General features: G+C 34.6%; 1 protein-coding gene across 1 annotated transcript; it reads left to right on the forward strand.

The window, feature by feature from the left end:
- The first annotated feature begins 8396 nt into the window (after window positions 1-8396).
- On the forward strand, window positions 8397-18259 carry LOC145293715 (ubiquitin-conjugating enzyme E2 A). Its single transcript, XM_080140153.1, has one exon. The coding sequence runs from the start codon at window positions 9620-9622 to the stop codon at window positions 10097-10099; it is 480 nt and encodes a 159-aa protein (XP_079996279.1). The 5' UTR covers window positions 8397-9619; the 3' UTR covers window positions 10100-18259.
- The last annotated feature ends 205 nt before the right edge of the window (window positions 18260-18464 follow it).

Raw genomic sequence — 18464 nt, forward strand, 5'->3', positions numbered from 1 at the left:
ATACAATTGCGAATTACTTAGGACTTCTACCCAGTCATGGCTGACTGAACAAGAGCATGCTACCCCTGTGAATCAAATAAAGGGTTCCAATTGAAATCCTGTCTAACTCCGCAAGTTTGACAGAAACATTCCCGAGTTTGACAAGATACACTGACCGAAACGTTGTGAAAATGACACTCAAGAATCCAAATAATACGAAAAAAATTTTGTTTGTGTCTGTATGTACCAACCATATCATACCGAAGCGCCACTTACCCTAGGAGGGTTGAACTGGCTTCATCGAAAACAGGACGTTTCATGGGAATATGAAACTCATGAACGTTGTCAGGTAAGATAATGGCGTTAGGTTTTTATGCAAATCTTGCAGGGAGGTGTCGACAGTAACATAGCGTGGATGGCTATATACAAATATGAAGTCATGAGTAAAAAGACATCACAGTAAGGAAAAAGAAAACTATAAAAAGGAGAGAACATGTTCAAGAAGACGATCACGTGAGTGACGTCACGACTGTGATGAGAAGTCACACATGGCGGGAAAATGAGGAAATAAACGATGCTGTTTCAACAGGAAAAAGCGAGTTGAAGTTCTTTCCTATTTTTTGTCTACTTTGCAACCGCGAGGTAAAAATACCAGGTTGGGAAACTGGTGTAGTCTATCCTTCTCTCAAGAGTTGATGGGCCTGCCATCTAGTGGTAGGCAACCCATCTAGTGATGGCGTCACGATAAAATATACCCTTGATAGCTTTGGCGAAGCATCGAGTATTTCCAGCCATTAGAAAAAGTGTGAAAGATGCCGCAGAATTTTTTCATGTTTCACCTGTGCCTACTGCCATTGGATGAAACAACAACAAGTTTGCAACTGAGGCTACAACGTGTTGGTCCCCGGACTGTGCTATATCAACATTCTCCTACATACAGCGTCTGGAATTTCGAAATGGTCACCCATCTGGTACTGACCAGGCTCAACATTGTTTAACTTCCGTTATCTGATGAGAACCGGTATGTCAATATGATTATGAAACATGTGTGTGGCTTTGTTGTGAATAAGTTTGTGAGTCTAAACTGTCGCTATGTTTTAATATTCTATGATCGTGTCTTGTGTTGTTTACCAAGATGCCAGTAGCCAAAGTGCTATGCCCAGAGTTTGTTTGCTTGCCAAGAGTGTGCATAGCAGTTAGTAACACTTTGCTGTGACTGACATAGATTCATGTGGCAAGTTGAGTCTCTCACTAGACATTTGTTTATATAGTTGTGACCCAACCACCTGTGATGGTCGAAAATTACATCGGTAACGGTTGAATTAGAACTGAATTAGAACTTTTTATTATGTGAACAATCCCGGACAACAACCAGTGGTTTTGCTGACCGAAATTGTTTGGTTGCAAACGCAAAATACAAAAAAAGAAAAATAACTTCGGGAATGAGGACACTGATAATAAGCATTAATAATAATATTGTTTTGTGATGGGAACCATTATATGGTGTGAAATAGTATTGTTTTGTCTTGGATATGACCTTGAGTTCAAGATTTTAGGACTTCGCTGTGTGAGAAACTTGTGCGGAAAATTACTCAATTTATATGCACTAGTGATTTAGCCAATTTAGCCAATCAGGACAAATCCAATTTCCATATAATGAAGATGGATTGGCTGAGTGAAAAACCCAGACTTCTCAAACGTCCCTATAATCATCTCCCTATAATAGAGAGCATGAAGCGTTTTTTTCATAGATCTAGTCAGTTGAATCCAGTTGAGGTTGGAAGTCAAACCTGTCCACCTCTCCACCCATGCCCCACCCCGTCCACCGACCATCATATAGAGAGAAAGAGAGGAAAAGAGACAATAGGTTGTCAAAAATGGTTCGGTTTGAGTCACTGCCTAAGCAGACTGCTTGTTGAAAAAAAACGTTGCATATATTTTTTTTCCCTTTTCATAGCTGTAAAATAACATTTTTGTATCCAGAATTTATTTTATAATTAATCTTTATAAATGGTAATCCAAAGATTTACGTCTGGAGTCAATTATTTACTGCATATGCAACTCATGATGAACTAACAAACGAATGATACCAATTGAAGTAATTTTTTTTTTTATTACATTTTCACCCTAAACAAGGCACATTGTCACTTTGGTGTAGGGGGCTACTATCAGGGGCAGCAACTACTGGGGCACTATGTTGGGATTTGGGCAGTAAGATGTCGGTTCACGTTACACTTGAACTTCTGCATGTCAGTACAGTTAGGGAAGCAGGAACCTGGAATGGAATTCCAGAGTCTAGCGGTTCTGGGGAAGAAACTACTGGAGTAGAAAGATCTTTTACATCTAGGGATCTCTACTGTGTGGGGATGGGATTTAGCTGCCTGTCGGGTTTGTCGAGGGTGTCTACGTCGTGGGGGCAAAGTGTCTGCAGTTCTTCAGAGCATTCACCATTAAAATACTTGTAGAACAGGCAGAGGGATGCAACATTTCGTCGATGGGACAGAGGCTGAAGCTTAGATGCCAGTTCAGGGCCTATCAGATTGGCGACTCTGTTTTGAACCTTGTCTAGGAGCGAGAGACTAGCAGCAGGTGCACCAGCCCAAATGTGACAACAATACTCCATACATGGGCGAATGGTTGCCTTATAGAGGTACAGGATACTTTCAGGTGTTAGTAGTTTTCTAGCACGGTAGAGAGAGAGAACCTACCTAATTTCTTTCAGGAGACAGCAAGCAGAAAGAGAAGGAAGGCCAACCCAATGCCCATGAATCACAGCCTGCGACACACGTATTCCTGGAGACTTTGAGTTGTTCACTTTGTTTTGTTTTTAATTCTTTACTTTTTTTTCTGTCCTTTTTCCTGCGAGCCATTGTTGAGGAAGGAAATACAGGAATCACGCATCAACCCTGTCATTGTATAAGCGACTGGGACCATGCTATAGAACTTTCTTAAGTGTCCAAAACTGGGACCACCTAGGACTACACTTATGTACCAGTGGGCAGCATAATTGTCTTCACAGAGTTATATTAGTGCTTTCCTGACCAGGACGTGACTCTTGGAAATTCCATCTTTTGTTTTCATAGCATGGCGTAACTATGTTATATTGGTCCGTTTTGCCAGGAAGTAACATTTGACTGGGAGAGACAGGAGTCTTCATCGAGTTATATAATTAACGTTCACAGGTACCCAGTTCTCAACTAATTGGGTTTGAGTATTCAGATGGAATTAACGAATCAGTATCAAGTATTTTAACTAAATAATTTTTTTATGGAAATCACTCTAGACAAAGTTTGAAGCCACTTGATGTAAAGAGCTATCAATAATTCTGAAGTAACACTGTCAACAAATGAATTCGTCACGGACGTTTAGCAACAAGAATCATCAACTTAACTATCTCACATTCCACTGGAACAGTTCAAATTTAAAGAAATTGTATACAATAATTCTACAGAAACAAATTTGAATAGAATCTCTGAAACTTGCTCTATGTTCACAAATCAAATTTACAGAAATACTGTCGCTGGTACTACTACAATAGTACTTGTTACATTTTCTTTTTAATGGAAATTGCTCAAGACAAGGCATGAAGCCATTTAATGCAAGAAGCTAGCATAAATGAAAAATGATTATCAGAAAGACAGAGGCCCATTGACCTTAGTTTGGAAAAAATCAAGCCTATAGATAGGAGGAAAACAGTAAGCAGAAAGAGTGTTCTACAAGCCTGCAATTCTTGAAGGGAAGCTATTGGAATAGGAAGCTGTATTATAATGAGGTATTAAAACAGTGGATTGATGGAGACCACTAGACCAACGAGTCAAACGAGCAGGAACAAAGGAAGCAGGGAAAAGACCAGACAATTCTGAAGAACACATATCATAACAATAATTATAGAAAGACTGAGACTAGCAATGATAGAGAAAATTAACTTGCCGAAGAGTAGAATGAATTATGGATCTAATAGTGAAATCCAAGAAAGATTTAATAAAAAAGAAAAACCAAAAAGTTTTATGGATGATTTCCCCTCAAGAGCAGAACCATCCATGAGAATCTCAAGAAGAGAATGGACATGACTATGATTGAATATTGAATATTGGAGAAATCATTTCTCTTGTTGTCTTGCTGCTGCTGCTATTGTTTCACATATCCTTAAATATTTATGCCATTAAAACTGTGTTAATTTTGTTATTATTTAATGGCAGCATGAAAATTTTACTGTTATATTCAAATTCACCTACCTAGGTAATAGACAGTTTTCTTCACTTAAACACAAACTAACGAGGGTGCCCGGCGTTGCCCGGCGTTGCCCGGGTATTTAGGTAGTGTAGTAAGGAACCCCGGGGGAAATTTAAAAAAAAAAGTGATAGTATTGAAAGCGGGGGAATCAAAACAGAGGTGTTAAAAAAATTGGTAGTAGGCAGGCAGGTTCGAACCCGTAACGCAAAGGAGAAAAATAAGGTTAAAAAAAACGTGACATCTTAGCCGATGTCTCCATGGCCTAACCGGATGTTCTGAACATTGAAATTAAGCGTAGCCAATCCAACCGATATGATGACTTGCAAAAATGGTGACACAAAAACCGACCCCTCCTTGTAGAAAACTGGCCTGAGAGTGAAGGAATTAATGTTTTTGGCCAATTTTTCGATATTTGTTGTCAGAATCTGTTGCATCTGTCGAAAGTTTTTGGCAGACATACAAACATGCAAATATACATACATTCACGCAAACCGACGATTGAGATTTATATTATCGATGTATGCATTAAGTCAGCCTTTTTGACGGGACACATTATATATATGAGATGCCTTCAATAAGTTTCCAGACTTTTTGTGTAGGCACTTTTATTGATAGTAGACACATGAAACTCTAGCCTCCTTCAAAGTAATCTCCTCTGAGTGCAATGCACTTGTTGTACGGTTCTAACAACTTCTGGAATATCCCATGGAAGTCCTCTAGTGCAAGTATGTCAGTGACCCTCATCACAGCCTCTTTCATCCCCTCAATTGTCTCATAACAACAGCCTCTAAGATTTTCTGTGAGCATAAGAAAATAATCCAAACTCACCGGTAGCAAAGTCTGGACTAGAGGGAGGGTGAGGAACTGTCTTGATGCTCATCTTGGTCAAATAGTCTGTAATTTTTTCTGAGCCTCCTTGGAACAAACTTCGCGCAAATCCTCCGCTTCTTCAGTTCCTCACGAATAATTGTGTGTACAGTTCCCACACTGACATCAAAATGTGCACCTATTGTCTCTATAGTGTTGCGGACCAGGATATAAAATACCCTAACTCGCTACAAGAAAATAATGAAACGAATGGAACTGAAGGAAACAAAGACTCAATTGATGGATGAGATAAACGTGTCGTTTATTTACTGTTGAAAGAATGAATGTTTTAGATATAACATGTGTTCATGTCCGCGCTGGTGTAACCATCGTTTGTTGCTGGACTGGGGATGTAGAAAGAAAAGGAAATGTGTGTTCATCTCACTATCGTTTGTTCGCGCATGGGAAGAGAAGTGAGTAATGTAGTGGAAATTGGAATGATAGTCCAGCGTGTAGACAAAGAAGAGGATAGAGAGTTGACATCAGTTAAACTGCGCGCCATGTTAGAAATCAGCTACGCAGTGGTGTTCTCAGGAACAAGTAGTAGATAGAGAGAGAAAGAGTGAGAAGGTGTACATACAGTCTGTTAGCTCGTGCCCTATACATAGTCGCAGGGGACGTGACGCGCGCGAGTGTGCGCCTCTCGAAAGGGAGGCGGCTGATTAGCCCAACCTCTCAGTTCGAGAGCTGGTCCGAAAAGGGCTGGAAACAGCCTGTCTCTTCCTTTTATAGTTGTTTCCAGTGTGTCTTTTGCGCATGTGTGGATTTCCATTGAAAGGGGAAGTGACGTCGTCCTTGTGTGCGTACATGTGCGCGTATGTGAGTACATTTGTGTAAGTTAGCGTGTGTGTATATACACGTGAATGTGAGTGTATGTACGCGAACGTGAATATATGTACGTGTGTGGACGTGGGCGCATATGTTTGTGTGCGCGTATGTATATGACAAGTAATATAGCTTGAGATGTGAACTCGTGTTTTTGTGTGAGACTAGAAAAGGCTCGCGCAATAGACATATGACGGTTCTTACCCATGAAATTCTTTATTTGATCGATCAACTCTGGTGTTTTGACTTCCTTACTCCTCCCATACCTCTCATCATTCCTCACAGTCTCCTTGCCTTCCTTGAATCTCTTATGCCACTCAAAAACTGATGCTTGATTCATATGAAATGGTTCAAAAGCAGTCTGAAACATTCCATATGTTTCTGTGGCATTTTTTTCGAAATTTAAAACAACATTTATTCTTCTAAAGTGTCCTTACATCAAGATTGCATTTTTGAAATTCACCTGCTGTGACAATCAGACTTTAGTTGAGTGTATTCCAATTCCTGCTGTAGCTGTTCATTTGAACCACAAATCATAAAAATTGGCCAGTTATCTCATTAGATGTATAGCAATAACATACTGAATTTTCAAGAGTCTATGACAATTTTAAATGTCTGTACAAAAAGATGTAGGTTACTTGGACATGGGTAAAACTTTTTAATTTGATTTGAACCCAAAACAATAAATATTAAGGGGTCAAAACTGGGGTCAAAGTTTAAAAAAAAAATTGATCTCTGCGGTCAGCCTTTTGGTCTAAACATTTGAAATTTTACATAAAGTGTATTTAGACATAGGGCAAGCTTTTTAATCGTTTTTTGGCCGATTTGGCTGCCAAAGGGTCAAAGTTCAAAAGATTTGACCTTTGCGGTCTCTAGCAAACTATTCAGCCAATTTTGGGTCTAAACATTTGAATTGTTTCATAAAGGGTATTCAGACATGCAATAATCTTACTCCATCCGAAAGCCGGGTGGCAAAGCTGGGAAGGGTAGACCTCCTGGGTGATACCTAGATGGCGTACCTTAGTCCGACAGGTACTAGGCCAGTTCCTGGCCCCACACCTGTCGAGCTGATTGTCAAGAACCGATTCTTGACTGGTACTTTTCTACTTAGTCTCTAAGCAACCACAGCAGCAAGGAGGCTCAACTCATGTACCTAATGTGCCAGGCAATTTACTTTTTTACTCTTTTCAACCCAAATAAGGCACATTGCCACTTGAAATGTAAAGAGCTACTATTTGGGATAATTTCTCATGGGGGATTGTGGTAAGTTAAGCAACAAGATGTATTGGGAGGTGGTCGTTAGCTTTTAGAGATGTGTTCACGCTGGTTTTGGGGTTTTACTTTAGGTGGTGCTTTGTAATGGGAGAAGTATTTTTGGGATGAGCCGGGTTCAGAGAAATATTTTCAGTGGAAAAAATTTGCAGGATTGTTAATCAAATGCGAGGAAAACAAGAGACATTGTCATACTGTGAACAAAAACAAAAGAATGAATAAAGAAGGAATTCTTCACAAAAGAGATAATTTATATATGTTTAAAGTAGAAGGTTTACAACAATAGTAAAAAGCAGAATGCGGGGTTGTATTACTGTACACATAGATTCGAAAAAGTTGTCAAAAAACAAATATATAACAAATAAATGTTATCAAAGGCAAGATAAGTTACTTTTCTACCTAACTGGATATATTTTTCGTGTTTTTATTCAATTTAACATGTTTATTCCGCTCGAAAAGCATACAGTATTTACCGATGTATTGGAAAATTCAAAATGGCGCCCGACTCTCTTTTTAACACGGTAAGTTCGGGAAAAGGTGTTATAAATAATAAACTAGACAAAATACTGTTAGAGATTCGCTCAATATATGTTACCGTGACATAACTTGACATATATTCGGTGTTTTTTTTTAATAGTATTTTGTCTAGTTTATTATTTATAACACCTTTTCCCAAACATACCGTGTTAAAGAGAGAGTCAGGCACCATTTTGAATTTTCCAATACATCGGTAAACACTGCATGTTTTTCGAGCTGAATAAACATGTTACATTGAATAAAAACATAAAAAATATATCCAGTTTGGTAGAAAAGTAAATTATCTTGCCTTTGATAACATTATTTGTTATATATTTGTTTTTTTGACAACTTTTTTGAATCTATGTGTACAGTAATACAAACCGCAGAATGCTCATGAATATTTTTTAGAGTTCTTGTAAAAATAAGGGGGTTCATTAGCTGAGATATTAGAAGTAGACTTCAACTGTGATGGGGGTGGGATTTTGCTGCTTGTCAGGTTAATCGGAGTATGTACATTGAGGGGGGCACAAGTGCTATGAATTCATAAGAACACATTCCATTAAAGTAATTGTAAAACAGACACAGAGATGCGATATGGAACAGAGAATTAGAAGAGAGAGAAAAAAAGATATTGAAAAAGAAACGAATGCGTGTGTGAGGGCACTGCTGTTGTCATGTGACCTGCGCACGCAGCCATCTTTCGTTTTAGTTGTACTTTTTCGCCTCTCAAAACGGAAGAGCGAAACCGGAAGTCGTGAATTATTGACGTCGCAATATTTTTTGTTTATTTCTCGCTTGTTCTCACGGAACACTGAAAATCAAATCAAAAAAGAAAAGAAGAAACGGTAGATAAACGAGGAAACTATAAAGTAAACCAATTCGCCGACAAAAGTTTAAATCTGCAAAAATTTTAAACATGTAAACAAACAAACAAAATGGAGTAAGTAAAAACAAACAAAAAAACTTTTTCCCTTTTTTTTCCTTATATGAGGTCCGGTAAAAATATATATACAAACAGAAAGGAATTTATTTTATGAAGACATTATTTCCTCATTTTTTTCTGGACCCAGAAGGAAAATTAACAAACAAGGGAAAAAATTTGAGAAAACTATTGGGATTTTCATTAAAAACAGCTTCCTGATTTGCCTGATATGTTTATAAGAAACAAGTGATAAGTATAATATATATATATATACTTACATATGCAGTCAGTATAAGAAAGAAGGAAAAAGAAATATTTGCGAAAAACAAAAAACTTCTTTTGTTCACCAAAACAAAACAAATCTTAACCTTTCAAGTATATAAAAATTAATTTCTTAATTTTATACTGCAAAGTGCCAGAACTTTGAAAACCACGGGCACGACGCGCCAAATTAAAAGTACTTTTTTGTTCAATATATTAAAAAAAAAAAAACAACCCTACCTAAAGAAAAGGGTCGAATATTAATTAAAATTGTTTATTGTGCAATATTATTGCATTGAAAAATTAAAAACCAAAAAAAAAAAAAAAAAAACTACTTTTGTATATATATTTACAAAGGGTTCATATCTCAACATCTGGCATCTTAACGGCCAACCCGATCGCCAAAAACGTATATTTGTATTGGAATCTTGGAAGAAAGGGCCGGCTGAGGCAGGCCAGGATATTTTTGCCTACTTTCACGGTGCCCTTTTTTTGGGGGCTGGACCCGCACCCCCATTAAAAACGACCTTGTGTCACATTTGCTCTCGTGGGGAAGCAAATAAAATACCTACTATAAAGCAAGAGCACTTTATGATATAAAAAAAAACAAGAGAAATTGAATCTCTCTTAGTATAAAAAAAGTGCGTTTTATATTAAATATATATATACACGCACACACACACATATATATATATATATATATAACAATAAACCAAACACAATTACTATCTTCGTTTCAAGATGTCTACACCAGCCCGTCGTCGCCTTATGCGTGATTTTATGCGCCTGCAGAACGACCCCCCAGCGGGGGTGAGTGGGGCCCCCACGGACAACAACATCATGCTGTGGAACGCGGTGATCTTCGGCCCGACGGACACCCCGTTCGAAGACGGCACGTTCAAGCTGACCATCAAATTCACAGAGGAATACCCAAACAAGCCGCCCACCGTCCGCTTCTCCTCGAAGATGTTCCACCCGAACATCTACGCCGACGGCAGCATCTGCCTGGACATCTTGCAGAACCGGTGGAGTCCCACCTACGACGTCTCGTCCATCCTCACGTCCATCCAGTCGCTTCTCGACGAACCGAACCCCAACAGTCCGGCGAACAACCTCGCCGCCCAACTCTACCAGGACAACCGGCGCGAGTACGAGAAACGAGTCAAGGCCATCGTCGAAGAGAGCTGGATCTACCAGACTTCTGCATCGACACCAGAATAACAAAACGTGCACAACTGGCTTTCGTTAAGAGTCGCACTTTGTTTACAAAGCCATTCGGCGCAAGTGCCGTAAGGTACAGATGACCAACACTGTACATAATGTAGCTTTTGATACTTATGCACTTTTGTTACCGTGCTGAAATAATGTTTAGAAAGCCATTCTTAACATGAGGAGGGTGTTTTGTAATTATTCTGTACTTCACCGTACAATTAAAAAGAAAATGTATATCAAGAAACTTGAATTTAACTTTAAATTTAAATACTATTTAAAAAAAAAAAAAAATAGCACGGTAACAAAAGTGCATAAGCACTTTTTTTTTTTTTTTTTTTTTAAGCAAATATAAAAATGGAAGTTTTATTCAAACAGTGGTAAATTTTTACCTGAAACCATTTAACATTTTCCTTTAAAATAACGAATTTTATAGGTTTTCGGGCATGCTGAAAACTAATATCACATTTAAAATTTTCCGCAAATAAGTATCTTTCCGGATATTAATCAATGTCCTTTCTTATGTTATTGATGGTGGCCATCTTGGTACTTGCGCTTGCGCGTAGTTTCTCTTTACCAAGATGACCACTAACAATAACATACGAAATAACTTTGCTTAATTGGAAAGCTACTTATTTACAGAAAATTTAAATGCGATATTCGTTTTCAGCATCCCGAAAATCTAGAAAAGTCGTTATTTTAAAAGAAAATGTTAAGATGGAAACTAGGTAAAAATTTACCGAACAATCTTTATTTGAACTTAACAAAATTATAACCTTTGTAATAAAAATATTTATGCATTTTTTTTTTTTTTTTTTTTTTTTTAAATCAAACATCAGGTGTTGGTAATTTTTAAATATTTATGAACTGTTTTTTTTTACCAAACAAAAAGCAGTTATTAAATATATTTAAAGAAAGTTCTTAAATATTTTTTATAAGTTATATTTGTTTTTTTTTTTGTAAAAAGAAAACAAGACAAAAAAAAACATACCAACGCCTCATTAAAAAAAAAAAAAAAAAAAGTACATAAACATTTTTTTATAAAGATTATATTTTTATTACAAAAATTCAAATAAAGATTGATGAATAAAACTTCTATTTTTATATTTGATTTAAAAAAAACAAAAAAACATAGTATGTTGGTCATCAATACCTTAATATTTGTCTGACGTCACTTCCGTCAAATGGCTTTGTTCACAAAGAAGTGTGACTCTTAATGAAAGCCACAAAATTAAATACGATTATAGCCGACATGTACGACACATTCCATCCTATCTATCTCACCTCCTCCCCACTCAATTTTTTCTTTTGCTAATTTCTTCCCATCTAATTTATGAAACTTGCTCTCGTTTAAACATTAAACTTTCAGGCATTTCTGCAGCTCATGCTAATTTTTAGTTGGTATTTCAAGTTAAATTCAATTTTTACATTATCTTCTGCTTATTAAATTGTTAGGTGAAAGTACAGAATAGTTAACAAAGTCCTCACCCCTCTCCATGTTAAGGTTTCTAAATAATGCCTATAAACTGCACAAGTACAAACTTTCACATATAAAATAAAAAATATTCAAATTTTAGGAGGGTGGAGATCAGTTTTCAGCTCTTTTGTATTATTAAAATACAAACGAGCTGAAAACTAAAAAAAAAAATTAGGTTCCAATGTATTGAACTAAAAAAAATATTTTTCAAAGTGCTCAATACATATATAGAGCTATTTAAGTGAAATTATATAAAACATAAAAAATTTCAATGATATTAATCACCTCCTCAATGGTTCAAGACTGACCTGCTTCTGGTGTTCATATAATTTCACTTTTTTTTTTTTTCTAGTATTGTCACTCTGGACTTTAGGTTAGCGTTTGGTTAAGCAAAGTCATTTTTTTTCCCTCCCTCCAACATTAATGTTGGCTCATAATTACTGATAAAATAATTGATAAAATAATTGATGATAAAATATTTAAAGTTCATGTACGATGATGATGCTTACTCCTTGCAGTCAGATGATTTTAATTTGCAAGAGGAGGTCAGCATCCTTCTCTAGAACAATCTCGATTGTGATATGATGCTTTCCAGCTGTCACTTGACCTCTGGGAATTACAGAATTATTAATTTTTTTGCAACAGACATTCTCTACATTAACACTAACCCTAAATCCAATGTTATATAAAAAGCAAATAATTCAAATATACCAATTCTAGAAAAAAAAACTTTGGCAATTTTTCATCTTTGGTATGTAAAATCAAAAAGTTTTCAAAATAAAAACTGACTTTATTTAACTCGGATAAAGCAGTAAAAATGAATAAGAAATGTTTATATTAAAGTTCTAATGTATTATAAAGTCTAGTAATGTATTATAAAGTCTAGTAATGTATTATAAAGTCTAGTAATGTATTATAAAGTCTAGTAATGTATTATAAAGTCTAGTAATGTATTATAAAGTCTAGTAATGTCAAATCCAATAAAAAATGTTCATGAAGACATTATTGGGATGATTTCGACACCATTGGAATTCATGAAGGTATGTTTAAAAAAGGGCAGGTGATGTTCCCTGCATATGACGGTCCTTGTACTTCACACCCTTAATTTTGTGGACCCACAGGACCCTACAGTCCACACGAACACTATCGAAGATACTTGGGCCCATGCGAAACATACCTTCATGAATTCCAATATCGGCGAAACCATCCAATTATGTCTTCGTGAACATTTTGACAGGATTCGACATTACTACCCTTTATGATACACTAGCGGGGGTGCCCGAATGTTTGGAGGTGTGTGTTGAGCAAAAAAAAAAAAGTGGTAGTAAACAGGCAGGCTTGAACCCGTGCCGCAAAGAAGGAAAAAAAACATTAAAAAAATCTGCCTCTGCGGTTGCATCCATTGCAAAACCGGAAGTGGCGAACATCAAAATTAAGGCTAGTCAATCGAAAAAAAGCGAAAATATCTGCAAAAAAAAGCGATCTCCCCCATCCTTGTAGAAAACTGACCAGTTGAGGGTGAAGGAATGAATGGTTTGGGCCAATTTTTCGATATTTGTCGTCCGAAGGGTTGAGCTTCAAAATGATACCGATCATGTGAAAATCCGTCGTCCCTGTTGAAAGTTTTAGGAAGACATACAAGCAAACAAACATACATACATACATTTAAACAGACAGGTGAGATTTATATAATAGATTAGAATTTTAATATAAACATTTTATTCATTTTACCACTTTATCTGAGTCAAAAAAGTCAGTTTTTATTTTGAAAACTTTTTCATTTTACGTACATAAGACGAAAGATTGTCAAAACTTTTTTTCAATTCTTCATTTCAGAAGAGTAAAAATAGGCAGACATCACTGAATTGAGTTATCATTACTAGTTTCGGTTACTTTAGAAGTTTAAGCTATGAAAGAGCCTCAGTTTTTTATGCAAGCTTAAAGGGTTCTTCTGTAGGAGACGTCTCTCCCTGAACCACTTTTGCTATTTCTTGCTCATATGCCCCTATTCTGAATCCGTAGCAGCAGGCTGATATCAGTAGACTTTTTTTTTTTTTTTTTTTTTTTGACCAAAATGGTCTTTAACTTTTACGTTTAACATATTTCAAATTGATATAAATTATTGCACGTTAAAAATAATTAAAATAAAACAAAAATCATTTTTCTTATTTCGAATTATTTAATCAGATAAAAATTCCATTTTTTTTAACTTGATTACTGAATTTAAAAAGTTATTTTTTTCATAGTTTTTTTCAAGTTAAATTCAGTTTTTACAATATTTTTGTTAAACTGTTAGGTAATTTGCTAGAATAACTTAAATTTAGTAATCAAATAAAAAATGGAATTTTTTTTACTTGATTAAGTAAATTGAAATAAGAAAATGATTTTGTTTTCACTTAATTATTTTTATTGTACAATAATTTATATCCGTTTGAAATATGTTAAACATTAAAAAGAACATTGTTAATGACCGTTTTGGTAGAAAAAAAGAAAGAAAAGCGAACGTAGTTCAAGGAGATGTCTCCTACAGGAGTACCGCTTAAAGTAAAACACGTTGAGCTTGGGGATATTTTCTCGATTGGATTCTAAAAAATTGATTCAGTTCTTTGTCTTCCGTAATTTCAATGTCAGGTGAAGTGTTCTTAAACCTTTCGTAGGCAATCACTTAGAGATGATGTCTCGCTAAAAATGCTGCTTCCATGTCAACTCCCTGGATTAGTGGCAGCCTATAAAACAATCTTGCCTCAACTAAGGAAATCACTTCCATTTCAGTGTATGTAGCAGGGCTTTACGTTGCAAGTGAAACAGTCACATTTGCAAGTAATTTTTCCAAGTGGCAACTAGAAATAATAAAACTTATGTTTTGGCGATTGTATTTAAAAAAAAAAAAAAAAATTTTTATACCCCCGACAATCTTCCAAAGCTAATTAAAAGCAAAGTAATTACTGAATGAAAAATTTTTTTTTTTTTTTTTTTTTTTTGCATAAAACTAGCACAGTCAAATTATTTAAACAATAGGTTTAATAGAACAATATACATTTTTAAACAAAGGCTGTTTAAAAAACCTTAAGAAATTTTAAATCTCAACATAAAATTTGATTTGTATTTAGAATTACACTTATTAAAATAAAATACAGAAATTCTTTAAAATGTACATACTCGTCACAGAATGGAGATGTCATATTCCAAAAATCACATGGGTTTGGCTAGTAATTTTTCTATTTGGTTAGTAAACGAAAATATTTAGTTTTGAAACTAAACTAAAAATAAATTTATCTGTAGAGCCCTGTGTAGTTTAAATAATTACCTGGCAAGAGATAAGTTAGTTTGGAAGTTAATTTCTGGAACCATCCAACACATGCCAGTATATAAAATTAATGTTAAATCGAGTAGGAGGTTGATTATGGGTAATTATAGTAAATACGATTTGAATTATTTGTTATTTAGTGTAGAAAAAGTAATATTTCAACAAGTTTTAGTGCAAAAAAAAAAAAAAAAAAAAAAAAAATTCATATCCTCTTGCATGCAGTTTCGTGCACCCCCCCCTATTAGTGTGTGCATAGTACACAAAAGTTGAAAGTGTGAGTTTTATTAAAGCTCTACACCTGTGCAAATTATCTTTAAAAACAAGGGTGGGTCATCTCTTGCTTTAGGCGACTAGTCCTTAAAAATGCTTTCTGGTTCAGAAGTGAGGGATCAATTTATGTTAAATTTAAATGCAATAATCCCTCATGCAAAAGTATACAAGTATTTTTTTTTTTTTTTTTTTTTTTTTTTTTTTTACAAAGGCATCACCACATTATCAAGGCCCAGAGGCCACTCAAGGATAAGGGTTAAAGAGTGTACAGTAGTACAGTAGACATTGTTCAATATAGTAATCATTAGTAATGAAAATTTGGTAAATTTAATAACTTATATGGAACGGCTCATCAAGAACTTATTTACTTTAGACTTGAACACAACCATATTGTAGTCAGCCGGAAAGCAGGAAAACGGAAGACAATTCCACAGGCGTGCAGTTCTAAGAAAGAAGCTTTGTTCATGGAATCTACGATTAGGTTTAGGCACAGATAAAGAGTGGGGGAAATTATTGATAGTGTTTACAGCTAGACGAGTGTTTCTTGTGAAAGTTTGGCGCAACTTTAGTATAGTGTCTTCTTACCCAACCACGGCGGAAAAACAAAAACAACTCTAAGAATACAGGGCCAGTAACTTTTTCCTTTCTTCTCCAAGATGGCGACCAACAAACCTGTCGAAGGCTACATCAACCGAAACGTTGCACAAATAGGACTCAAGATGAGAACAATAGTCCAATCAAAACAAGTAATACAAACAATTAGCCCTCATCTAAAAAATTCAGAATTGTCACTTTTATGTATTTTTACGAGAATCAGCACAGGATGCATTTTTAAAATCTTTTTTATTGCTATCCCAGACTTAGCGTTAATATATATGTTTGGGGGAGTGGGGCTTTTGATTAGTAAAAACAAAAAATAGATATCCATGCATGAGTATAGATTTTGACCAAGCAAGTATTAAATTTTGATTAGTAAAAACAATATTAATAAAAACAAGATTTTGACCAAGCAAGTATTAAATTCACTAATTATCAAATTTTCTCAATTTTTGGAAAAAATTTCATAAATAGTTACCATTTTTCAATGTTTACAAGCCAATTTATAATAATTGTCGTAAGAAAATAACTCTATCACGATAAAGAAATCTCTTCAAAATATCTGTCCATTAATGATTTTGGTGCTTCATTATTAGGGTGAAATTCGAAAATCAAAATATTGCATTTCATATAAAGCCAATGGTATCTACTTAATTGTCATGTCATAGTAGTGAACATATCCAAAAATTAAGAATAAGGTAAAAAATTATTAATGAAGACGGTTTTCGTAGACAATTAGCGAAAAAAAAATTTACTTTTGGCTAAATTCTCTCCCTTGTTACAAGTTGAATTAAAAAAAATTTTTTTTTTTTAAGCAAAACCCAATGTTCACAAGTTGTTTTCAAAAACTATTTTCATTAATTTTCTACCTTATCATTTTACCATAATTTTTGGATATGCTCATTACTGTGACATGACAGTTAAATAGATGCCATTAGTTTTAATTGAAATTCAATATTACAAATTTTGCTTCAATAACAAACAAGCACCTTAAATATCTCCACGCCTCAAAAACCTCTTTCACTAAAATTATGTAATCATTAATTTTGTTGACAGAAATTATTTTAAATAAAATACAGTTACAAAATTAGTCCAAAATAACTCGTGTGTGATCTATTTGTGTTGCAAAAACTTATAAACTTTTAAAATTAGCATAAATAATGATTCTGAGCATGGTAGCCATTTTGTTTACACAGTTTATATTATGAACTTTACTTCCTGTTTAACAACACCATCTGACGACCTAGCTGTCCCAAGTTCGAATCCAGCTCATTCCACAAAAGTCAATTTCATTTAGGATGTTGGCAACCTTCATGTGGTCCCTTCTGTAATCCCTTATGCCTTTCTAGAAAGAATACTGACTAGAAAAATATTGGGGGAAGGGGAACTAATGCTAACAATAGAATTTTTGGATTCATATGATGATGATGATGATGTTCCAATTAAAGATGGATGCTTTCCCTACTATATTTCCTCTAAAATAATTTCTTGTCAATAATAATGATTATCAAAACTTTTCCGTACAATACCATCAAATTGTGCTTACAGTAAAAATAAAAAAAGTACCTGTCCAATTTTTAGCAAGGGGTTTAATTTCTCATGCAAGCATCTAAATTTTCTGTAGATTTCTTCAACGTTCTCTAAAGCTTTCATTTCTTATTTCGTATAATTCACACTAACTCGAGTATTGTTTTCGCGTTTTGGTCGCTGTAACCCTCAAGTTTCTTCAGGTGTATTTTGTCAAACTTGTGGAATCTTTCTATTGAACTTGAGAATCTGCACGGAATTTCAAACGGAGCCCTTTATTTGATCCAGTAGGGTAACAAGCTCTCCTGTGTCAGCCATGACCGGGTAGAGGTTCTAAGTAATTTGCAATTGTATTCTTTGTATTGCCTGCACTGAGAATTGAACCTTCCACCTCCAGAAGTGTCCTTTTACAAATTACTTTATCCGTTATGTCATTGGTCTTTTCAGACAATTCACTTCTCGCTCTCTAACTTTTGAAGACGTTTTAAAATTTTTTTTACTATTTAAAAATCGTGCGTGTATGGGAACAGTTTAGGTTAAAATTTCATAGCAAGTTGAACTCTTCTCCTTCCCTGCTGCAAATTGAAACTTTATTTAAAAATTTTATAATTTGAATGTTTTACGTCAATTCTGAAGAAGTAAATAAAACAAACACAAAATAAATGAATGATTTTTTTTTTTTTATATAAAGATAGAAGGGATGGTTATGCGTTGTAAATGTTTGCAAAAAAAATTGCCTGCAAAAAAAAAAAAAAAAAAAATATCGCTTTATAAACACTGAAAATTATCAAAAACAATAATAAAAAAAAACACAGCATTTAAAAAAAATTTTTTTTTTTGTTTTTGTCATAAGAAATGAACTTGCACCACATTGGATCCTCTGTTTTTCAAAAAAAAAAAAAAAAAAAAAATTGGGAAATAATCCAATACTTACCCCTGCTTAAAAAAAGCTTTTTGTAAAACAAATTTCATTAATTTCACAAAAAAAAACAAATCAACTTAATTCTTCATTTTACCAAAACTTAAAACTTTTTTCTGCATTAGGCTCAATTTTTTTTTTTTCTACCCAAATCTGAAGTTTCCCATTACATATTCCTGTCAAGGTGAACTTCTTTAAAACTAATAATTCCTCGAGTATTTCGTATTTCAGTCACCTTAATTGCACACAGTGAAATTGATTTCAACATTCAATCTGTAGC

The sequence above is a fragment of the Euprymna scolopes genome, chromosome 15 (genome assembly GCF_053919585.1).
Source record: "Euprymna scolopes isolate OS-2025 chromosome 15, ASM5391958v1, whole genome shotgun sequence".
NCBI classification, from domain to species: domain Eukaryota; kingdom Metazoa; phylum Mollusca; class Cephalopoda; order Sepiida; family Sepiolidae; genus Euprymna; species Euprymna scolopes.